The sequence below is a fragment of the Psammomys obesus genome, unplaced genomic scaffold, assembly GCF_907164565.1.
Source record: "Psammomys obesus unplaced genomic scaffold, mPsaObe1.curated_primary_1811, whole genome shotgun sequence".
Taxonomy (NCBI): domain Eukaryota; kingdom Metazoa; phylum Chordata; class Mammalia; order Rodentia; family Muridae; genus Psammomys; species Psammomys obesus.
The window spans coordinates 135,289-159,592 of NW_026593874.1; the positions used below are offsets into that span (position 1 = coordinate 135,289).

Below are 24,304 nucleotides of genomic sequence, written 5' to 3' on the forward strand. Positions count from 1 at the left end.
CCCTGGTCTGAGGGAGGAGGCTGGGCCAGGATCCCTGGTCTGAGGGAGGAGGCTGTCCTGACCCCTGGTCTGAGGGAAGAGGCTAGAGTCTGTACCCTCAGGTCTAACTGAAGAGGGCTGGACCCTTTGATCTGGAGGAGCAGAGGCTGGGAAGTTGGGACGCTTGGGAGGCAGGAGGCTGGGAGCTGGGACTCCTGGGCCCCAGGCTGGAAGCTTGGCACTGGGGGGGCTGGGTTGGGAGGCCCCTGATTGATTTCTGTTTACCGGCTGTCCCCGCAGGCGGAAGAGCGAATCGCGCCCCATCCATCAACAGGCTCGAAGCCTCCCTAATAAAAACATTTTACTCCTAAATGATCTCGAACTAATTAACTCAAAGTGTTAATTAAAGTTTGCGCAGACAGCATTGTCATCAGGGAGGGCGGCGGATCCATCTTCCTGGGAGAGAGACAGGGTTTGGGGGGGCGTGTGGAGAGGGAGGGCTCCCCACCCCGTCTTCCCGGCCTTCCTTGCCTCTCCAACTGGCCCCACTTTCTGAGTGTTTCTTGTTTTCCATCTGTCACGGTGTCAGTCTGTCCTGAAGTCCGAGTGTCTGGCTCTGTCTACGCGGTCAGAGTCCTGTCCTCGTCCCTCTAGTCCGCATTGCATTAACATGGGACTTGTATGTGTCTGAGTCTGAAGCAGGGCTCTGTGTAGACACAAGCGTGTGCCAGAGCCTGTATGTGGACAAGCTCGTCAGAGGACGTGTGTGTGCAGAGAGGTGTGTCTGTGAGTGTGTGGATGTGTGTGTGTGTGTGTGTGTGTGTGTGTACTGGAGCTGTATGCATGTTTTGGAGTTTGTGTGTGCATGTGAACTTGAGTCCAGGCATGTGGGCAGACACACGTGTTTGGATTGTGTGTGTCAGGGTTTGTGTGCGCACAGGCGTTTGAGTCCGGGTGTGCATGGACCCTGGTGTGCTGGGTCAGGTGTGTGTTGGTGCGTGTGCAGAAAGTGTGTAAACAGAGCTCCCTGTGTGAGCACGTGTGTCTAGATGTGTGTGCTCGGTGATGCCCGGCAGCCTGCTGTCCCTAGACAATGAGGACCGTGCCCGCTGTCTCCCTGGGCACTGCTAGCGAGAGGCAGGCCTTCGGGGCCAGGGGAAGGCAGTGAGTGGGCGCGGACCTTTCTGGCCGGCCACCGCCACGGGGGCGGGGAAGCTGGGCAGGACAGGCCACCAGGCCACGGGCGTTGGTGGGGTGGCTGGCTGGGCGGCCCCGGTGTGAGCTCATACATCAGGGCTGACAGGCTCCGAAAGCCCCGGAATTAAAACCTAAATCGAATATTGATCACCCGCTCCGGCCGTGGCGCCCACGACGCCCCCCCCAGCTGCTCGCACTTGCTCCCTGCTCCCAGCACTCAGCGTCCCCGGCGCCTTCATGGCTTTCTCTCCCCTGCTTTCTTTCCCTTGTCCCTGCCCCTGGCCTTCTGGTCCTCTTTGGTCCCAGCGGGTGTCCCATGGCCACTGAGGACAGACACAAGCACGCAGCACAAACAGGTCCAGACACAGAAATGGCCCAACACTGACAGACGGGACAGCCCAGAGCGAGGGACACACAGCCAGATACACACTGATAGACACAGGCGCCCTGAGACCCACTGACGCAGCCAAACACCACACAAAAACCCTACACACTGTGGCAGTGACGTGCGGACACGGGCCTGCGGACCACAGGGCACAGGGATAGCCACAGCCGAGGTCACAGAGGTCACAGGTGTGGCTGGTGACGCAGACAGCATTTCTGCTTGTTACACCGACGGAGAGAGAATCAGCTTGACCTGTCCATGCGGACAGACATACTGAACTCAGTGACAGAGGACTAGACTCACTCCTGGGCGTCACCCCCACGCTGAGTCCCCTGCACACTCGAGGGGCTCCCACACCTCAGCCTTACATGTCCCCAAGAACCGTGGTTGGTGTAGGCAGACAGCAGGAGACTGTCAGCCCTCTACCCGAACCCCTTAACTAAGAAAAGGGGTCCCCGTGGACAGGTGGGCAAAGACAGTGCCAAGGTCACCCTGTCAGCAGGCTGAGAAGCTAGGCCTCTATCCCCGAGACCACCTGTGGGACGGAGGCCAGACAATAAGAAGGACTTCCTGGGTGAAGGTTGGGAGGAAGGGGGCGCTGCCCCGGCCCCCACCCCACCCCCGCCGAGAGGCTTCCTGCTGGGGTGGGCGGCCGCAGAGGCAGGCGGTGGCGGCTGCCGGGGAGAAGATGAATCTTTCATGACTGATTTGCGGCCGCCTCTTCTCGTCCCGTGTTGTTTAATGTTTCAATTTGGGCGAAAGCAAAACATTCAATCAGGCGGATTAAGTGCGTAATGCGTCTCATCGCTCAATCTGTCGCCTCCGCCGGGCAGCCCGCCGGGTGGGGGGATCGGGAGGGGGTGGCAGGAAGACGCCCCGGCCAAGGGAGACCCCGTCCCGAGCTCTCCTCCTAGGATGTGCCACGGAGCCCCTCGGAGGCCAGGCTCGTCGCCCACGCCCCACCCTGCTCCCCATCTCCCCACCTGCTTGGTGTTGTGGGGCCTATCATCCCATCCAGACCTGCCCCGCCTCTTTGTCACTTCTTCCCTGTCCTTCTAGGCGTTGGAGCTTGCTTTTGCCCAGTCCGTGTGTCTGCCAGAGCGTCCTGTCTCCCCTCCGGCTGCTCTTCCTTCTCTGGCCCTGCCCAGGGCCCCACCACCCTAACGGGGTCTCCACCCCTCGGCCGGCTGTCCCACAGTGTCCCCACAGGTCTTGCAGCCCGTTCCCCGGCTGACAGCCTGGGATGCTCTTGGTCTCTGCCTACTGTTCCCGGGGGAAGCCTCTATGTGCCTTCCTCTTGTTTGTCCCTCCTCCTCTCCCTCCTCCGTGACCCCCCTTCCTCCTTGCACTTGTCAGTCCTCTACCTGACCCTGGTCCTCTGTTCCTGTTCGTTTCGGTCCCTATCTCTCCGTCCATCCCCCCACCTGCTGTCCCATCCCTATCCCCCGCCCCCGCCCTTGCCCTCTTCCTCCTCCAGTCTGGCTTTATTCTTCCTTGGGTCAATGCCTCTGCCCTACCTCGGTCAGCAACTGGGCCTTCAATTTCCATGTCCACCAGGGGGCAGCAGGCCCAGGCTTTACTGCCGGGGAGGCTAAGGGGCTTCCGTCTGATCCAGCCGTGTCCAGGCCCCAGCCCCCTCCCTGGGACTCTGAAGTTCAGGTCCAGCTTCCTCCCTCAAACCGGGAGGTCCAGGCCCCAGCCCTCCTCCCGCCAACCCACAGTGCTTTTCTGGATCCCCCTCCCCCACCTCCTCCATCCAGGCAGCCTCCGACCGGCTCAGGGATAAATGGAAATTTCAGCTGGGGGACTGACAGGCTCTAACCAGAAATGTTGTCACTACTGCCCGTGGCGGAGACCCATGGGGCTGCCGGGCCAGGGCCCGTTGTGAGCAGGCATAGGGCTTGAAACACACAAATGGGCGTCCAGGAAACAGGCCTGGGACGCTCACACAGATAGACAACGCAGAGACCCCAAAGCGCCCAGAAGCCATTCGCTCCAGCACCCCTCCATCATGCCCCTGCCCTGCACCGAGCCCATCAGAGCAGTACAGCCGAGCATGAGCATGGGGGCGCCCCTAACCCAGTGCACACCCCAACTCTGTCTCTGCCCCACACTCTCCGTCAGCTCTCCCCCTCCGCACTCGCCCCTCCCCCAAGCCTTCATTTCTCCGCGGCCTTGGCTGCCTTTTCCCTTGCCCCTTCTATTGCTCTCCCCAACTCCCCGAGTTCCCCTCATGTCAGTCTTGCACTTCTCTCTCCTCTCTCTCTCTCTCTCTCTCTCTCCCTCTCTCTGTCCCTTTGGCCTTTTCTTGATCTGGCCTTTGTCCCCATTTGCTAACCCTTGGGGCTGTTCTTTCTGAGACGCTCTCGACGTCTCCGAGTTGCACTTTCTTAATGTCTGTCTGTCTATCTGTCTGCCCGTGTCTTATTTTGTCTGTATCTCTGAGTCCATGTCTCCACATAACTAGGCTCTCTGGCTCCCAAGTTTCACTCCCCCCTCCTGCTCCTCCCCATCTCATAGCCTGTCCCTCTATCTCCCGTCCCTGTCGCTCTGTCCATCCATCTCTCTCTCCCTCCCAGCCTCTCCCTCCCTCCCCCTCTCTCCCTCTCTGTCTCACTCTTCGCCTCTCTCTTTTCTCTCTCAAGTGTTTTCAATTTTATTCTGAGTGGAATTAACTACCCCTGATGTCAAATTGCCGCCGAAATCGATAATAATATCTTTACAAAAGAGGATATTCTTCTCTCGGAGAACGGCCTCTGAAAAATGGAAAATTTAGTCGAAATTGATTCATTACTTGACACTTTATAGAACGGCTGCGTATTGATCGCACCTGTCATGTCCCATCTCCCCTAATCGAAGCTGAAGGCCGGCTCCGATGCCTGCTATTTTTCATAATTCCACCGCAGCAGACAGCTCCACAAACACGGCGCTCTCGCGCAGCCTCCGCCTCCCGCGCTAGCCACCGCGGCGTGCGCCCTCGGCCTGCCCCGGCCCCGCGGCCAAGCCGCTCCAGCGCCGCGTCCCTCGGTCCATCTGTCCACCGATTCCCAGATGCCCTCACCCGAGGCCACTCTCCCCGCCTTCATTCTGTCCTCCCTGCCCCACCCTGGCCCTAATCTGTCTGTCTGTCCTTCCCCCATCTCCCCCCATTTGTGGGTCTGTCTCCCCCACTTCCACCCCCTGCTGCCCCTATGGCCCGCTATCTCTCTTTTCAGAACATCATCTCCCTCCATCTTCCGTGGTCCTCTGACCAGGGTGTCGGGGGGGGGGGGCACAGCCTGCGTTCTCTCCCCAATCAGACACACTCCCCTCGTCCTCACAGCCAGCCTGCCTTGATTCCAGCTCCCCATTTGTCTTTGCCCTTCCTCTGCCTCTTGGGAGTCCCAGGCTCCTTCCCTAGCCTGCTGTGCTAGGCTGGGCTTGGCCCAGGAGGTCCAGAACCCTCAGCCCTGCCCTCAGGGTACCTCCCCCGGGTTTTGTTGTCAAGCTCCTCCTAAGAACTTGGGGTGATGGGGATGGAGGGGGCCCAAGGCTGGGGTGCAGGTGCAGCTGGAACAGTTCCAGGTGGACCAGCTGGGTGCATAGGAACACAGTCCCCTTGCCCTTGACTCATTTCCAACATCGCTTAGCTGTGGAGCAGGGGGCAAGGGATCTGTGCCTCAGTTTCCTCACTGATAAAATGGAGATGCTGCAGGTGACAGCTGAGGCCTGGGGTAATGGCACACAGCGCTCAGGTGTGTCCCGCAAGGGAGACCCACAGAGGTGCGGCCTCCACACTGACCACTGTCCAGGGTGCAAGGCTCGGACTCCTTCAGTACCCATCAAGCCTTGCTCCTGCTCCAGTGGCCTCGCGTGGCTGCGGGAGGGGCTGGACAATGGGTTCCTGGGGGCTGAAAAGACCCCCTTACTGTACCCGGGTTCTTAGTCTCAGCGCGTCAGCTGCGCCCGGAGGCAAGCTTCCAGGAGTCTCAGTTCCCAGGGAGGACCACCCTCCCTCCTTAGGGTCTTCAAGCTTAATGAACTTCACAGACCCCCAGTGACCTCTCCCCCTGTGGGCAAAAAATTCCGCCTCTGGGCGCGGAAGGCTGGCGAGGACGGGCCACCCCGGCTCTCCCGCACTCCCCTGGGCCTTACACGCCCCGAGGGCGTCCTTTCTCTGCAGGGCATTAAGTGCAGTTTTGTGCTCCTGCAGGCCCCCTGGAGAGCCTAACCACAGCTTTCTGATCCCTCTGCTGTGCGACCTTCCTCCCAGCGAGCGGGCGTGGGCGAGGCGGAGGAGTGAATGCAGACGGGTGTGACACCTCCGCACAGGAATGCGGCACCCGCAGGGCGAGCCCAGTGCCACTGCGCCCTGCTCCCGGGAGCCTCACTCAGCAGCCGCTGCTTCACACGAATCCGCGCCACCCCTCAGGGCCCCAGAGAGGGACGTCTTCTAAGGGTGCACAGCACAGAAAACATTACAGAGATCAAAGAGGCACTTGGTAGGGAGAAACCGAGAGAGTTCTGGACAACCGGCTACCTGTTGGCCCTGTCACCCAGGGCCTTGGCTCTCTCCTCGAAGGCAGGGGTGTGTGTGTGTGGGGGGGGGCTATTCTGTACCCTCAACTGGACACCGTAAGCTGCTTAAAGGTGTCAGAATCTCTGGGATCTCCGACTGTCTCCCGGGGGGGGGGGCTGTCTTCCCCTCTCCTACGGGGAAGGTTTAAAGATGAAGTGTGAGGTCTTCTAGTACGGCTAAGATCCCAAAGATTCTACCTGCAGGAAGGCACGAGGCACAGCGGGAGGGAGAGGGTCATCCAGGTGTTACTAACTCCAAAGGTGTTCTCCCTTCACAGGTTCCCTAACCTAACCCACTCCAGGGCGTAAATGCCGCAGTCCACGCCTGTTCTCCCCCTTTTTGTTTTTCCCTGAGACAGCTTTTCTTTTCCTCCCTCCCCCACCTTGGTTGTTTTGTTGTTGTTGTTGTTGTTGTTTTGATTTGATTTTTTATCTTTTGAGACAGGGTTTCTCTGAGTAGCCCTGGCTCTCCTAGAACTGACTGTGTAGGAGGCTGGCCTGGAACTCAGAGATGCACCTGCCTCTGATTAACGGCTGGGGTCCATGGCCTGAGCCACCACTCCTGGCTCATGTTCTTAATGCTCTCAGGTGGGTTTTAACTTTCCTGCAGATATGGCTTCCTACTGAGCAAAGAGCCAGGCTGCCCGCAGGGGCTAGCTTCCCTCACGGAGGGAGCTTCGCAGAACCTCCTGCAGGACGGTCTGCTCCAGGAAGGGGCAGGCTGCTCTCTACCCCGAGAGCTGTCTTTAAGAGCTGGAATACACCCCCAGGGCCACACCCCTCACCCTTCCATCTTTGCACAAGTTTTAGTGGGTTGCTTGGGCCAATCGATGCTGGTAGCCCTGGGTTTCACCCACCCGCCACTCTAAGGGCTACCTGACAAGTTACCTCGTTTCCAGGTAAGGACCCCCCCCCCCCGAGACTGGGGGTGAGCGGTGAGTGCCTGCTTTTGAAGGGTTGTGGCGGTGACTGCCACAGGAGAGTTCCGGTCACTGCGTATCCGTTTGGGCACTGCCAGTCTTGCCCTGGGGTAGGAGGCTCTTTCCACAAAGATCCAGGTCTTGGAGGTCTTCCAGCATTGTGGGGGTGAAGGCAGGACAGGAGGAGCAAGAGCTCAGCGGCAGCCTCAGCCACATAGTAGGGTCCATCCTGGGCTACAGGAGACCACATCTAAAAATCCAAAACACAGTGAGTTCTTGGGGGTTTGGAAGTGGGAAGAAACCTGACTGGGACTGGGGGAGTGCAAGTTGGGGCAGGGAGGCCCCGAAAGGGAGTTGAGACTGGGGTGGTGGGCAGGGTAAGCGCTGCGGGAGGCCCTCGGGATGAAGAGCCGCCCCTCCTCCTGGAGACCTCGCCTCAGTGAGGGCGGCCTGGCTGGGCCTCTCCCAGCACCGATGTGCTTGTGAGACCAGATTCGTGCCCCTGTGAAGGCAAGAACCTCAGGTGTCTGTCTGGGATTGCGCCAGTGAAGGTGCGCGCCCTGGCGCGGAGTCCGGTCACCCCGTCACCCCGGCTCTGAGCACCATGGACCAGGAAGGAGGCGCTGGAGGTTGGGGTGGTTTGTGTGTCTAGAACAGAGGCCTAGTCCACGATGGCCTGTCTCTGTGTCTGGCGGTGCGTCTGTGTCTGTGTGTTTGCATGGTCTGTGGCACCATTTCTATGTGTCCCTATGTCTGCCTACCGGCCTTCCAGGCCGCGGGTCTGTGTGTGTGTGTGTGTGTGTGTGTGTGTGTGTGTGTGTGTGTGTGTGCGCGCGCGCGCGCGCGTGCGCGCGCCCTCGCATAGGCTAGGCCCAGCGGTCCCTCCTCTAGAGCTGGTCCGTCTGTCTGCGGGTCCTCCCGGCGTAGGACAGGAGGTGGGGAGGGGAGGGGAAAGGTGTTGGGGGTGTCTCCCCGCCCCCACCCCACCCCCACTCCCTCAGTCCCGGGATCGAACCTTATTTAGAGTCGCAATTCGACATCTGTTTTCAAATTTGATCAGCTCTGAACTTTATTTTCCGAGTTTGAGGAAAATTATATTCCATCGATCGCGCGCCCGCCCCCTCCCCCGCACAGCCGCCGCCGCCGCCTCCATATATCTGCGCGCCGAGCCGGGCCGGGCGGCCGCGAGGGCGGGAGAGCGCGCCGCGCCGCGAGGAGCGAGGGAGGAGGAGGAAGGGGAGCCGCGGGAGCGGGGCGCGGAGGACGGTCCCGGCCCGGCCCGGCCCGGCGCCCCCCGCCCGCCCGCGCCCGCGCCGGGTGCCCCGTCCCGCTGCCTCGGGACCCCGGACCCCAGCCGTCGCTCCTGTCCCCGCGGGACTCCGGGCAGCCCGCGCCCCGCGCCCCGGGGGCTCCTCGCCCCGGACGCCGCGGGACCATGGCCGCGGGCCCCGAACTTTGAACACTTCTCCCCGGCCCGGAGCGGACGCGCCAGGCGCGGAGAGTGAGTGCGCGCCGCGGGCCGGCTCGGGGGCGGGGAGGAGGGGCGGGGATTGCCGCCCGGGGCGGGGGCCGAGGCCCGGGCGCTCCCCGGAGGCCCGGGCCGGGCGCTGTCCGGGCGGGGCAGCCTCGCTCTGGGGAGCGGGGAGGGAGCCCCGCCGGAGCGGGCCCGGGGTGCCAGGCGGGCGCGTGAGCGCCGGAGGTGGGGCCGTGAGCCTGGGGGCGAGGTTTGGGGGGGGGGGGGGGGGCGGGAGCGTGGGAGCCTCGGAGGGGCGGACGGGACCGGCTAGAGTGTGACGGTTTGGGGGACGGGGGCTGAAGGCCCACTTGAGCCGGATCCGGTGCCTGAGTTCAAGGACCGGAGTACCAAGGGTGTTAAAGGTCAAGGCCGGGCTCAAGGGGCTGGAGTCGGGGTGTTTGGCGCTGCTGCCCCCGCTGTTTGGGGATGGAGGTGAGGACTGGGTGTAAGGACCCGGGGGCAGCACGGAGGTCTAGGCTGGGGCTGGAGTTCAAGGCTGAGCGTCTACACAGCTGGATCTGCATGTGTGATGGAAGAGGCCACAGGGCCCGTGGGAAGGACGCCGGAGCCGGGGTCAGCCCGTTTGGGAGCCTGGAGAGCCTAGACTTGAACTTCGGCGTGGGGGCGTCATGGACACCCATCCGGTCACCGTTCCACTGGCGTCACCAAGGGCCACCATGTCTCCACCGCCCAAGTCTCTCCTCACTGTCGCTCCGTCTCTGTAGCATCCCCGCGTCTCCTTCCAGCTCCCCCAGACTGCCAGGACCTGTCTGTCTAACTCTTTTCTCTCCCTCTCACAACACACTCTTAGCTCCTCGGCACTAACTCTTAGATTACCCTCCCAGCATCCCGGGCCGCAGCGTCTCTCGGTCTCTCGCCTGCCACCTCTCCGTCTCTGTCTCTCCCAGTGTCTCTGTCTCCCCCTCGCTGGTTTCCGCTCAGATTAAGCCGGGGACCTAATTCCAGGCCCAGGATCGAATTTTCTGGCAACAAAGGGAAATAGCGAATCGATCGGTCGCTCCGGAGATTAAGAGACAAGCGGCGCGCGGATCTATCACGGCTAAACGGCCCCCCCGCCCGCTCCCCCCGCCCCGCCGGCCGCCGAGGCCCAGACGCGCTCCGCATCGCCAAGCAGCCTCAGGAGCCGGCCGGGAGGGACCCCGCAGCCTGGCCGGCTCCCGGGACACAGCACACCTGTGCCCAGGTAACCCGCTGCCCACACCTGGACCCGCGCTCCTGCTCCTCATCTACGGGCTCACAGCTCCTCCAGGTGAGGACCGAGAGCCTGCCCGCCCCTGCTCTGCCAGGAGCCCTCTCTTACCTCAGCTCACACCTGTTCCTCTGTTGCTGGTTCCATTTTTCATGTCACACTGTCCCCTGCAACATCCCAGCCCTTTCCCTCAGTTCCCTCAATGTGCTTGTCTCTCATCTTCCCATTTAACCTCTGCTTCCCCTCAGAAATGCCTGTCTCTCTCTCTCTCTCTCTCTCTCTCTCTCACACACACACACACACACACACACACACACACACACACACACACACTCACTCACTCACTCCTCCTTTGCACATGACCCCACCCACCCTCCTCATCCATGACCTTTACACCTGTCCTTCAGGTGGCCTACAGGCACTCAGGTGACACACACACACACCCGCCTGCACGGCCCTCCCTCGGCTCTACCTCCCAGCATTTATATAAATAAATACACTCCCAGGTCCCATTCCCTGCACCCATGAACCAGGAGCAGAGCCCACACACCGGCTGTGGAGGCAGGAAGGTCAGAAGTTTAAGGCCATCCTTGGCTACATAGTGAGTTTGTAACCAGCCAGGGCTATCTTAAGACCCTGTCTCCAAAACCAAAACAAGACAAAAATACACTTTCTACCATCTTATTTTCCAACCTGCCTTCGCCACTGGTCCCAGATGCGGAGGAGACACCACTCCAAGCCCCTGCCAATGTTCCCCAGCCCCAGGCCCCTGGCAGCTCAGAGTCTGCCACCGCCACCGTGGGTGCCTTTCCCGAGACCCCTGCCCAGCCTCGCTGTTTTCCAGGGCCTTGTCCACTGAGCGTCACACTTTGCCTGATGGCCCAGCTTCTCCTCTCTGCCACCCTCTGTCCCCACAACACAGGACACTCCAGTCTCTTGGCTGTGGGACTCTGCCGCACTTACAAGGCGCTGGGCCTCCTCTGCTCCTATGTCCTGACCACCATGCTTCACCCTCCATCTTTCCACAAGGTCACATCTGAGCCTCAGCACCAATGCCGTCCCTCACCCGTGCACCCAGGCCCGCCTTCACATCTCTCTGCTGTCCCGCTCTTTAAGCTTGTCTCTGCCACAAAGCTGTCTTTCTTGACCTCCTCCAAAGTGGACACAGCTCCAGGCCACCCTCACGCCTCAGAGGCATTCACTGGCTCCCTACACTGGCTCTGTGTCTCTCTGTTTCTCCTACATCCTCCTGAGCATTCTGGGAACTGGCTGACATGCCAGCCTGCCCTCTCTCTCCCCGTCCCCACCTGCACTCTCCCTGTCCCCACCTGCCCTCCCTGTCCCCACCTGCCCTCTCCCCGTCCCCACCTGCCCTCTCCCTGTCCCTACCTGCCCTCTCAGCCTGCTGCTCATGCCTTGAGGACCAAAGCTTCCGATCCTATCTTGTCTGCAGCCTGATCCATCCCAGAAGCGCCTGTCCCTTCTCGTGGCCCGTCTCCACCCAGCTAGCCCCCCAGGGACGGCCTGGCGGTCATGCTGCCATACAGAGCAATGCCTGAGGCATTTGATAAACTCACGGGACACCTGTGGCCAGCCATCTTACCTCCTCCCTGCACCAGGGAGACCTCCCTTTAAGCCAGGCCTGGGACATAGGCCTGTCATCCCAGCTGCTTCAGCAGGTCAGAGGAAGGTCAGAGGTCAACCTGTTTGAGCAATTTACTGAGGCTCTCACGATGATGAAAAATTTAGAAGTGGATTTGGGGGTGTAGCTCGGCAGTAGAACTGCTAGCCTCTCGTGAAGGAATAAAACCCTAGATTCGACTCCAGGCATTATATATTTTTATGTATATATTTTTGAGACACAGTCTCTTTACATAGCCCTGGCTGTCCTGGAACTCACTCTGTAGACCAGGCTGGCTTTGAACTCACGGAGGTCTGCCTGCCTCTGCCTCCCGAGTGCCAGGACTAAAGGCCTGGGCCACCACCCTGCTGAAGGCTGGGATATTCTGAGTGTCCAGGCAATGCTGCTGGCTTCATAGCTGGCTTTCAGCAGCACCTGGCCACACACATACACACACACACACACACACACACACACACACACACACGGGGGCCTGTCCTCCCCCACCTTGGTGGTGATGCTGGTGGCACTGGTGCTAACAGCCGATTCTAAAGCCATCTCTGTGACCGGGTGCCGCCCACCGCCACACTCATCCTCACGGGGGACCATCACAAGGCAGGTGGCTGACCTGTGTCTCCATTTTGCAGAAAAATAAACTGAGCTCCAAGAAAAGAAATTCTTTTTCCGAGGTCCCAGAAACTGGGCACCGTGGAAGAACTCTAGCCTGTGCCCTTAAAGCTGGCCTTCCCAGCCAAACAGGCCTGCAAGTACCCTCCTGCTCCCAGGCTCCTGCCCATCCTAGCAACCCTTGCTTCTCCATCACCCTCCATCCCTCGCCCTTGGGATGCCCTGCACTCTGTGACACAGGGCTCTTGCAGATGCTGACCCCTGGAACCAAAGCTGCGTCTCACCCTCTCACTCTTCCAACACACAGCCAGATGCACCCCCCCCCCCCCCCCCCCCGCCTTCCCCCCCGCCCTCGCCCCCCCCCCCCCCCATTCTCTGGCTTTCTGCGTTGGCCTCTGCCTCCATCTCTCTGTTTCATGGGCCCTATGTTTCCCCCTTCCTCTCCTTTTTCCTCCGGTGATTTCCGGGATATAACCCCGGTCTGCATGCATGGCAGACAACTCCACCATTGGGCTGTACCCCAGCTGGCGCCCCCTCTTTTCGACAGGGTCAAATGTAACTCAGACTGACCTTGAACTTAGGATGTAGGCAGCCTCTGCCTGCCAGGTGCAGGGGTCTTAGGTGAACTCCCAACCCTTTCTGAGACAGGGCCTTGCTCAACTGTTCAAGCTGGCTTTGAACTCACTCTGTAGCCAGGTGGGCCTCCATCTCGTCCCCCTGCCTCAGCCCTTCAAGCCTCCCAACCCTTTGCCTTAGCTCCATGTCTCTTCACACATCTGACTCTATTTCTGTCTTCTACTCTGTCTCTTCGCGCCTTTTCCTCCTTGTCCCTTGTGCTCCCCAATGACAGTGGAGATACTGGGACCTTGAAATCATCCTGACCTGCCCTGGAGTCCAGGATTCATCACTCATTCTTGTTGGACTGTGTCTAAGTTAGTATTCCCTGGCCTGACCTCAGTTTTCACATCTGTGAAATGGGCACCATGGCAGCTCCTAACCTACAGGTGGAGGTAAGGCTGATGCTGAGGGAAACCACAGGGCCAGAGTCATGTAGGGGTCAGACTTCTTTCCCTAAATCCTCTCCTGGCCCTGTGTCCTCTCCAGGGCTAACACATGGCCCAGAGCTAGCAGAAAGATCCAGAGGAGTCCCAGCCGGCGAGGCCTGGGCACGGGACTGGTGTGGGGCTGGGGACAGGGATCGATCCGCCTCGGCGGCAGAGTGCTAGGGCCAGGATTGCATCTTGTCACAATAATTTATTGCTCTCATCCTGTCTGATCGATGGCGCTGAATTAGCACCGCGCCTGATGCCCCTGGAGCCCGAGCCTCCCCCAGCCTGGCTGGACCCTGCCCCGATGGGTCCCCGCAGCAGCCCAGCGCCCAGCTCCGGCCAGCCCAGGCCCTTCTGCTGGCCCAGGGCAGTTCTGCCACCGCCCCTTGTCCTTGTCCTCCATCTGGCTTCTCTCCTGCTTCTCTGACAGCCTGGGCTCCTGGGTCTTCAGCACCACTCTCTGCTCCTAACTTTCAGTCACCCTCTTGTTCCAGGTTCCTCCCTGCCCGGGTCCCATTGTCTCTTTTGCTATGCCCCAATATTCCACCTAGGGTCCTTTCCTGACCATGTCCCCTCCACTCACCCTCCCTGATTCCCTGCAGTGTGTGTCATGTTCATACAGATTCCACCCAAATCTCAATCTTACCAAGCCCTACAAGGGAACCGCATAACCATGAGGCCTTGGTGGTTGCTCTAGCAAGCTATCTAGCTGCTTAGCCGCTCCCGCTCACACTCCCTGACAATGTCAAGTAACAGTTGTTTGCTGCGTATCTAGGGCCCTGTCTGTGATGGACAGCTTGGGCACCCACAGGTCTACTTTGGGGAGCTTGTGGGACCATTAGGAATGTGGCCTGGGGTGGGGTGGGAAGGGGCCAGGGCTTGTCACAGGCAGGGTGAAGATGGCAGTGGGCACCAGGACAGGAATGATGGTACTGATATGCTGGTAAGGTCCAAGCTGGTATGGGATGGACCAGGTAGGGATGAGGAGGCAGGGGTCTTGGAGCAGGGCTGTGATGGGCCTTAAGGTCCAAGCTGGCATGAGTGGACCAGGTAGGGGTGAGGAGGCAGGGGTCTTGGAGCAGGGCTGTGATGGGCCTTAGGGAGCATTGCCAGTACTGAAGCTGGCTAAAGCCCTGAAGAGGGAGCCGTGAGTCCACAGGGGGTAGGGTGGTGTGGAGGACAGGGTCAGGGGTGCTCACTGCAGGGGCCAGGCGGTCCTCCGGCTGTGGAAGCTCTTGTCTTCCTCATCCACTTTCTCGCCTCTGCCCTAATCCCTCAATTTTCTGCATCTCTGCCCCTCCTCTCCTCCCCTCCTCTGCTCCCCCTGACCCAGGTTGTCTGGCGCCCTGGCTCAGCTCTCTAATTTACTTGGAATCAGCCCCTCTCCGTTCATTCCCTCTTCCTGATTCAGTCTCTCCTTGTCTCTCCTCTCCCTCTCTCCCGCCTCTGTCTGCAGGGGTCCAGCGTCCCCCCTCTATCTGGTCCTGTACCTCTTACTCTCCCTCTGGTCTCACTGCTCTTCCCTCTCTCCATCTCTCCCTTTCTCTCTCTGCGACCCTTCTGTCTGTTACCAGCGTCCAGCCTCTTCCATCCTCAGGGTCTCTGCAAGGCGCTGCCTGGGCTGGGGTGGCGTGAGCCTCCGCTCCTTCCCCTCCCCCAGCACTGTTTGGTAGGCGGGGTGCGTGGTACTGCGGCTCCCACCTCCCTGGGGACTCTCCCTCACCACTACCCCCACTGACATCTTTCTGCAAGCTGGCTGCAGCCCCAGGGACGTCCACACTGAGGCTGGCACTCCAGGAGAGAGACAGAGACCCAAAGAGATAGCCATGGCCCCAGACAGAGACAGAGACATGGCTAGGTGGGGCGGGGGTCTTCATTCCTGCCCTTTTGGGCCCTAGGCTCCTCCGTCCCTGCCTGGTGCTTCCTAACCACCCCAAATCTGGTTCCAGAGGGACCTCATCCAGGCCTGTCCCTGCCCTGCGGTGAAGCCTTCTCAGAGGTCCCCTTGCATGTGGCACATGTAGATATGGCGTGTGTCAATACGTCCCCAGGCACGGGGGATTAGGTGTGTGTGTGTGTGTGTGTGTGTGCACACGAGGTTTCGGGGCTGTGCTAAGCCACGAATGTGACAGTGGGCCACGGGAGGCGCTCAGCTGTGCCTGTCTAGTGTGACTGTCCGGGACTCGGGTGTGCTGTGTTTGTTGCGTCTTCGTCATATGGGTGTGCAGAGTGACCGGGGCAGGACAGCCCTTCCCTGGGGGTGAGGAGGTAAGGAAGTGTGTGTGTGGGAATGCCGGGGCGGGGTGCTGAGTAGGGGCTCATCAGGGAAGAGCAGTAGGACCCCGGCTGCAGAGGTCCCCTGACCCGCGTCACACACTGGCCGTGTGCGCCCTGGCTCTGGAGGTGTGTGTGTGTGTGTGTGCACACAGTCCTCGGGGAGGCAGAGTGCAGCGGGCTGGAGAACGCCGGCTCGCAGTGGTGTGTGCATGGCCGGCCCTGGAGAACGCTAACGGCTGTGTGTGTGCGCTCGCACGTGCACACGTGTGACCTTGTGATTGTGCATCCCGGTGTGGTTTGGGGACACTGCGTGTGTGCACAAGGTGAACTTGTCTGTGACGACGCGTGTTTGGGTCCCCATGTCTGCTCCATGTGGATCTGTGTGTCAGGAGTGCCCTGTGTCACGGGGTTTCAGCTCCTGCGTCCCGTGTGTTTGGCATCTGTGTGTGAGCCGGGTGCTGTGTGCAGTGCGGGGGTGGCTGGGGCACTTGGCATGTGTGGGCTTCGCTGTCTGCGTGTGTAGCGTGTGTCATGGATATGAGTACCTGCGTGTGGTGTGTGTCACTCCGGACATGGCTAGAACCTGGCCAGGCGTGTTGAGCGTAGGCACGCCTGTTGTGCGTGACTTACAGGCAGCCCAGCCCTGCTGTGGGGGGGCAGGGTGGTACTGCTCCTGTGGGCACAGGCCAGGGCTGGCAGCATGCCCGCAGTCCAGGCGTGTGTGTCCATGACCAAGCAGCTTCATTGTGCTCCACTGTGTGCACAGATGTGTCCACACAGGCATGTGGTGTGAGGAAGGGTAGGTGTGTGTGTGTGAGTGTGTGTGTGTGTTGTGATGTGGGGGCAGGGGTGGGAGAGGGGTCTTGGGCCGCGTCTCTCTCCTCTTTAGACAGAGCCCCGGAGAAGATATGAAATTTAAAAAAAAAATCAATTTTCATTCCACTTGTGCAGATTGTGTTAAGGGGAGGTGGGGGTGGGGGGGCTGGGTGAGGGATGAAGGGGCTGGGGGCGGTGTGAGGCCTGAGGCGGCTCCCGAGGCGGCGGGCGCAGCTTAGAGAAATCAAAACAACTGGTTAAACCACCGCCCAAGGGGCTGGGGTGATGGGGTGAGGAGGCAGAGAGCCCCGGGGGCCAGGAGGGACAGGGGATGTGTCCAGAGACAGAGTGAGGGAGTCAGAGGTGGATGAGGTGGATGCATCTAGAGACAGAGGCACAGAGAGACGGTGACACAGATCCCAGTGACAGACAACCAGGGGACATGACTGAAGAGGGTATGAGGCAGGCACATGTTCTGAATACACACACAGACACAGAGAGACGGGGAGACAGAGACAGAGAGACAGAGACAGAGAGAGGGGCACAGAGACAGAGAGAGGGGCTAAGACAGCTATAGAGGATGGACACCCCCCCCCCGTGGCCGGGACAGGAAGGCTGCTAGGGTGCAGACACCCTCAGCGGGCGCCCCACACAGCCAGGCGTGGCCCCCGGTGGGTGAGAAGGTCCCCTCCGTCTGGGGTGGGCGCTGCTGTGAGGGTTCCCCACTGTGCTGAGCACACTCAGGGCTGAGGCTGGCTGGGATACTGGGCCGCGGCGAAATATTAGGGTGTTGTGTGTCCGTGTGTGCTGCCGGCCTGGCTGCGCTGCTGGGTGTCCGCTTCTGTGTGACGTTGTGTTTTCTGTGTGTGAGCACTGGTGTGTGTCACTCGGTCAGATTGTGCGTCTGCTACTGTTGTCCAGGCCAGCGATGCCTTACACAGCGGCAGTGGCGGTCGGGGCCGCGCTGCCCCGGCTGTGTGTGGCTCTCTGAGTGTGAGTGTGGCTCCGCTGCCCCGTGCTTGCAGTAGGTGTGGGTCTGTGTGATTTTGCATGAGCAGGGGGAGGCAGCCTCTGCCCGCCTAGCCCCTCTCCACCGCTGCCTCTCACTCTGCACACATTCGGTGCCATGGCTTCGGGCGCTAGAGACGGGGGCGAGGGGGGGCGGAGGAAGCAAAATAAAATTAAAAATTAAAGCTTGCCCGGAGTCCCCATCCGCACCGTGCCGGCCGGTGGGGAGGGGCGCTGGGGCTGTCCTCCCTCCTCACTGTGGGCTGGGCTGTGTCCATCTGTCCAGTGGCTCTGCCAAAGCTCCTGCCTGGCCCCATAGCCCCGGGCCGCAGGCCCCACTTCCTCCACGGGTCGATCAGCAATCAATGGGGCCAGGGGGGTGCCAGGGGCACGATGAGATCAAAGGAGTCCCAAGAGAGCCTCGGAGATGGGGACTGTGCAAGAAGCAGAGATTCGAACAGGGAGGCAGAGACGTGGAGACCCAGAGATGGAGAAGGGGCCCGGTGGAGACTGGGGATGGGGACACAGGCAGAGGAGATGCTGGAGCTTGATGTGTATGGGGGAGACAGGGACCCAGCTGGGGGCCAGGACGGGGGGGGGGGCACGGCGGGGCCCTGGCACCCACAGGACAGAGGCCGGACACGGACACGGGGGGGGGGGGGGGGGGGGCGGGAGGGGGGGGGGGAAGGCGGGGATGGGGGGGGGGGGGAGCGTGGGAGCAGGGCCCGGAGCGCCGATCCCACGGCTCCTCGTTATAACGTGTCCGGAGGAGGCGGCGGGGAGTTGAAAGCGTTGGGAAGAGAAATCAAAACCAACACGGAAATGAGAGGGGCCAACGGGGGGGGGGGGAGGGAGGCGGGGGACCCAGAGAGCAGGGGGGGGGAGTTAGAGGGGGGAAGTGTTGGGGGGAGAGATTGTGAGACGGTAGAGATGCTCAGGAGAGAGACAGGAGGGGTGGGGCTGTGAGGAAGGGAGCAGAGAGGAGGGAGAGGGACAGATGAGAGACAGAGATGGAGAGACAGAGATGGGGAAAGCAGAGAGATGAGGGAGGTGGTGAAGTGGGGAGTGGAGAAGGAAACAGGGGTAGGGACTGGGAGGTGGGGGCGGGGCAGAGACGGAAGTGGGAGAAGGGACTGAGGGAGAGAGTTGAGGGAAGGTGTGGGGACACTCCAGACGGAGGAGTGAAGGAAAGAGAGGCCACGAAGAGGAAAGAGGAGAAACAGAGTTAAAGAAGGGCTCCCAGAGCAATGGGGTGCGGGAGAGATGGCCTTTACAGGGGAGACCCCAGGAAGTCAAGGGAGGGCTGTGAGGAGGGGGGTACAGGGAGAGGACAGGAGTCCAGGGCGAGGCGGGCTTTCTGGTTGTATGGTAGGGGAGAGGTGTGTGGAGTATGCACAACTGTGGGGGTGACAGGATCTAACCGCTGGGTAGGTGTCTGAGGGACTACAGGGCCGGGTTTAAAGCGTGGGTGTGGCACGGGGGACCTCTGAGGGGAGCGGCTAAAGGATGAATGTTTGGCTAAGGCTATCTGCAGTGAGTGTTGGGGGCAGATGGCTAAGGATGAGGGTGTCTGAGAGGCAGAGCTCACCGAGGAAGGGGTGGGGTACAGGGAGGGGCAGATCCGAGGAGGACAGAGACCAGTCAAGGGGCTAGCCAAGTGGGGTGGCAGTCTGTGGGTGCTGGTACCCAGGAGAGGCTAGCCCGAGGAGAAGGGTATCTGCGGGGTGATGTCAATCTGGGTGGTGGACAGACATCTGAGGGGAGGGAGTGTCTGAGAGGGGCGGGTGGCTGGTCTTGGAAAGACTGCTTGGAGAATCTTCTTAGAGCAGCAGGTTTGAGGCCAGGAGTCCATGGGTTCGGGTGGCTTGGGTGGCTCGACTTTGGGAGGAAGGGAAAAGACTGCCGTGGGCAGTGCGGGTCCTAGGAGGCGTGCCTGGAGGGGCCAATCTAGGAGGAAAGGATGGAAAACCTTTGGTGAGCGGCAGGTTTGAGGTGTGTGTGTGTGTGAGCTCAGAGGACAGACTAAGACGAAAAGTGGCTGTCTACCTGGGAGCAGGGAGGCAAGAGCTGGGCCTGCCTCTCCCAACCTGGCTAGCAGGTTCCCGGCTCTGCCAGCCTCGAGCTGGCCACTGCTGCTTCGTGAGCCTCAGAGGGAGCTGCCAGGGGTCAGCCAGGTGGGGGCGAGTTTGTGCTTCCGAGAGGAGAGAGTGTGATAAATCTGAAGTAGCTGGGGAGAGCCCCGCAGAGGGAGGCAGGGAGAGCCAAAGACCCAGGGACCAACCCCTACTCCCTGGAGGTCAGGTGTGGGGCAGGAGTGAGGGGCACGGGGTGGCGGAGGGTGTTGAGAGTTTGGGAGTGGCAAATTGCTGGACTACGGCGAAGAGGACCAGAGAGGACGCTGGCGCCGGGAGGAGGAAAGGACAGTGGCTAGCTAGGGCCACCGGGACTGCGGGAGGGGCGAGGGCCGGGGAGAGGAGCCGCGCAGCGCCCCTTGGCTCTCCAGCTGTCCCGTCTCTGTCCCAGCTTCTGCAGGGCTCGCGCCGCCGCCATGGACTGCAGCTGCGTCTCGGACCTGCTCTTCGCCCCTCCTGCCCTGCCGCTCTGGACCCCTGGTAACTGACCCGTGCACCCCCACAGCCCCTCCCAGGGGCCGCACCCTCCCTTCTCTCCCCTTCCCCGTCAGCGCCACGGCCACAAACCCTGCGGTGAGAAACTTGACCAGACTTCACTCCCCGCCCTCCCTGCCGCCTGCCCTCCCCGTCCAGGGTCTTCTGGAGCATGAGTGAGGTGTCCAGGGGGAGTGAGGACTGAGATGGGGCCCGAGACCAGGCCTTTCCCCGCCATGCCCACCCAGGCTGCACTTAAGACCTGCTGCCGCCGCAGCGGGACAGCGCCCAGGGCTCTAGGCTAAGCCCAGGGGAGGGGCACGGCCTAAAGAGAGGAGGCGGGGAGGTGTGCTGGGGGCTTAAGCCTGAGGCGGAGCTGCTGCTGTCACCCGGCACGGAGGAGAGGGAGTCTGAGGCCGGCCGGCTGGCTGCTGGGGGGAGTTTCGTGGTGGAGTGTGCGCATTCATGGCCCTTCAGTGCTCCTGAGGGGGTCACGGAGGGCAAGCGTCTGCAGGGGCCATCTTTGTGTGAGGGCGCTCACCGCGGGAGCCAGTCCAGGGCCAGGCAAGTGCTCTCTTGGCGGCTTGCATGCCCCTGCCGCGGTGGGGTGCAGTGGCTTTCCCCGTCTGTGGCAGTCCGTAGCGTCTGAGGTGTACGTTTCGCAGTGTGTGGGCAGAGGGCCCTGGGCCTGTCTGTCAGGATCTGGGCTTGGGTTTCAGACTGGTCTGGGCTCTGGGGTTGTCTGTTGGAGCCCTTCTTGTCTTCTGATTGTGCAGACATGCTTGTGGAGCAGTGGCCTTCCCAAGGAGGTGTGCTTTGGGTATGGCTAGGCCAGGCTCCATCTAGCGGGACCCTGGCATCTGAGGTGAGAATCAGATTAAAATTCCCTGTCCACTGAGAGTGGCGAGAAGAGAGCTGCCTTCCTCCGGCAGCTGCAGCATCCCAGAGGGCGGCCTAGGTACCATTCTGCTCCTCCTGCCTCCGGAACCTCAGTCCAGACAGGGTGAGGGGCTAACCCGCTGGCTACACAGCCACTGGGTACAGGGACCCAGGTCTGCCGGCTCAGCACAGCGCCTCCCACGGCCCGCCTAGGATGGCCTCCCCTTTCTCCTACAATGCTCCGAGCTCACGAGAGAGCAGATTTAAGCAAGGCCAGATCCTGACAAACAGGCCCAGGGCCTTCTACCCACACACTGCGAAACATACCTCAGATACCCATCAAGAATGCCGCAGACTGCCACAGAAAGGCAAAGCCACTTCAGCCCACCACAGCAGGGGCCGGGGTCGGGTAAGAACTCTGCTCTGACCGCTCCGTGCATCCGGATAGCAGGGCCAGGGTACTCCTCTCACGGTGAAGCAATGCCAAGCGTGCTGACACACACACACACACACACACACACCTGAGCATGGCCCTGGAAACCTGTTCCTTGTCACTGTTAGCACGCAGGCAGGCACGTGCCTGTCTGTCTGTGGGGGACTTCAGCGTCATGGCCTCACCGTCTCTCACGGCAGGTGTTGGCCCCTGACTCCTTGTCACACACTTGTCAGTGGGCCTCAGCAGAGGCCTTTAGCACATGGTTGTGCACGCTGCAACGCTGGTCCCTAGGGTGCAGGCAGCCTGTATCTGGTGTTGGCATGAGTGGCCCCAGCAGGAGTGAGACAGTTGGGTGTGGTTGTGTCCCATGGAAGAACTCAGCAGGTGGGTATCTGTGACGCACTGTCTGCCATGGGCACCTACAGGCCTCTGCCTACATGTAGACACAGAGCCTCACACTGGGCAGCTCGAAGATGGCACGGGCACGGGAGAGGGCATGCTGAAGTAGATTCACTGGTGCACACAGGCTAAGTGTGCGCCAGGTGGTGCCAGGGGCCCTCAGGGCGGGAGCACATCACAAGACACAGGAGCTATTACAGGCCTCCTGACAGGGCGGCAGAGTTAAGGGTCACTGAGGAGGGATGGGCCCTGCCCCGCCCCAGGACAGCCATGGATGGGGTGGATGGCTCGCCCTCAACTCCATCCTCCCCTCCCCCTGCTGAACTTGGAACTGCACCAACGCATGTTGGGAGCACAAACCTAGGGACTCTCTCCAGCTGTTTAGGTAACTTGGGGAGCGTTGCCAGCAGGGTGGGTCTGAAGGGTAACTCACAGGCCCTCACGATGCCCCTCAGAGACGGGCATGTCAGGGCACAGAACCCAACAGGACCCCAAGCCCCCAGCTCAGCTTCCTCACCTTCAGTCCACCCTGTGTCCCGTCCTAGGGTTTGCCTTCCCAGATTGGGCCTACAAGCCGGAGTCGTCCCCTGGCTCGAGGCAGATCCAGCTATGGCACTTCATCCTGGAGCTGCTGCAGAAGGAGGAGTACCAGGGCGTCATCGCCTGGCAGGGGGACTACGGGGAATTCGTCATCAAGGACCCTGATGAGGTGGCCCGTCTCTGGGGCATTCGAAAGTGCAAGCCGCACATGAACTACGACAAGCTGAGCCGGGCCCTGCGGTGAGGAGGGGCTGTGAGCCAGGCTCTCACCGTACACTCTTACCCTTCACTGTCCCTTCCGGTCCCCCCAAAAGGTGGGGGAGCCCCCCCGTGTCCTAGGACCGAGTTCCGTTGGATCCCAGTGCCTGTGAGTGGAAACTGGGTGGCGGTGGCAACAGACCTTGAGCCCAGCTCCCGCCTCACCCCTCCCTTGCCCCTCCCCAGTACCCCGTCCTCTCTCTCACAGCTACTACTACAACAAGCGCATTCTGCACAAGACCAAGGGGAAGAGGTTCACCTACAAGTTCAACTTCAGCAAGGTCGTCCTTGTCAATTACCCCCTGCTGGACATGGCGGCCGCCGCCACCGGCTCCCCACTCTTGCTGACCCCTGGTCCCTTTTCGGGGGCGCCTGGGCCGGATGCTCCACCCCTGACCCCCGAGGTGAGTTCGGGTCCTGAGCTTGGGGCTGGAAGAGGGGCACCTGGTGCCCACACACGGGGCTAAGCAGTGCTGCCCCCCACTTCCCTCTCCAGACCCTGCAGAGCCTGTTCTCTACCCCACGCCTAGGAGAGCCAGGGGGTCGGGCGCCCCTGTTCACCCCCGAGATGGACAAACTGCGCCTGGACAGCCCCTTCCCATTTCTGGGTTCCGGTAAGGGCCTGGGGGTGGGGGCCTGCACATGTGGAGACAGGACCACAGGGGATAGCGGGACGGGGGGCACACGTGCTTAAAAGCCCGGGAGGGGATGTGGGGAGGGTGTAGCACAGAGCTGTTACCCTCAGTGCTGCAGCAGCCTGGTGTGCACACACCAGGATCCCAGCACAAGGGACGGGAAGCTGGGAGGTCGGGCTCCGTCACTGTCCAGCTGGGCTCCCAGACCGCCCAGGCTGCGGCAGGTAGACGGCACGGGAAGCCAACCTGGGTTACATCATGGGAACACCTCAAAAAGCCGTGCAAGGTGGGGCACACACTGCTGCAGAGCAGCCCAGCAGGGAGGGAGGTCAGAGGATGGGAGGAGACACGGGACCAAGCAGAGGATCGGAGACCATCGGCGGAAGTGCACGGGGTGGGAACCGAACACAGGAGGTTGGCTCACCACCATGCAAGCCCAGGTGGCTGGCGGGCCAGCCTGACCATCCCCTGTGCCCCTCCAGGTGCCGCCGCCGCCGGCTACTCCAAGCCCCCCGGCCTGCTGGGTCCTTATGGCCGCGCCTTCCCTGAGTACCCCTGGAACTTTAACCCATACCTCACGGGCCCCTTCCCCAAGTTGCCCCCCTCTCTCTACCCACCACACCTGTACCCCAGCCCCTTGGGGTCCCTGGGCCACTTGCCCTCTGCAGGAGGGGCCGGGGGAGGCCCCATGGCTGCACCCCTGCTGGCTGCAACAGGGGAGGGCCTGGGCCCTGAGCGCCCGTCGGGGCTGGCAGTGGCCCCTCGCCTGGCCCTGCCGGGGGCTGCAGGCCCAGAGACCGCACTGGGTGGGAAGGAGGACAGCGATTCCGAGCTGGAGATCACTGACGTCAGCGGCTGCAGTTCTGACAGCGAAGGCGATGAGGCTCCACCAGTGCCCCCCAAGACCAAGCCAGGCAAAGGGGGGAGCTGAGCAGGCGTACGGTGCATCCGCTGGTGACCAGGCAGTCACCCGTGACGCTTTGCCTGCTCTGCCCTCAAAACCAGCCCAGGGCCCAGGACAGCCCCTGGCACCCTCCTGGCCACCTCCAACCCCCAGGCGGAGGCCATCCCCTCTCCGGAGTGGAGAGGAACATGATGGCCTGTCTCCTCCAGGTACCATCTGAGGGGGAACCGCCTGGCCCCACTCTTAAGTGCAATATGGCGCCCAGCGTCCCCATCCCATGTGCTGTGACCTGCGTGTTTGTGTGGCGGTGTCCCCCATCTAGTGCCGGCCCCTCTTGAAATCCTCCCACACAGGGCCCCCTGGGGACAGGGAGCTCAGAGCAATAACCCCGCACCCAGCCCCCGCCCAGGAGGGCCCCTCCCCACTGGCCCCCCTCAAATCCTGCAGTCACCTCCAGAGTTTACTATAAAAATAAAAGGACAAGA

General features: G+C 61.3%; 1 protein-coding gene across 8 annotated transcripts in view; it reads left to right on the forward strand.

Moving 5' to 3' along the window:
* Erfl (ETS repressor factor like) overlaps window positions 1-24,304 on the forward strand; it is a 26,601-nt gene extending 2,297 nt beyond the window's left edge. The window contains exons 1-6 of one of the 8 annotated variants that reach the window (XM_055617315.1): window positions 8,494-8,539; window positions 19,686-19,774; window positions 22,028-22,262; window positions 22,489-22,684; window positions 22,811-22,894; window positions 23,398-24,304. In XM_055617315.1, the coding sequence (XP_055473290.1) occupies window positions 19,711-19,774; window positions 22,028-22,262; window positions 22,489-22,684; window positions 22,811-22,894; window positions 23,398-24,039 (1,221 nt within the window). In that variant the 5' untranslated portion in view covers window positions 8,494-8,539; window positions 19,686-19,710 and the 3' untranslated portion in view covers window positions 24,040-24,304. Of the gene's footprint in view, window positions 1-8,493; window positions 8,540-9,683; window positions 9,825-15,284; window positions 15,330-19,685; window positions 19,775-21,884; window positions 22,263-22,466; window positions 22,685-22,776; window positions 22,895-23,397 lie in introns of those variants that run through there. The other 7 variants (XM_055617321.1, XM_055617316.1, XM_055617318.1 and 4 more) reach the window with 7 other exon arrangements.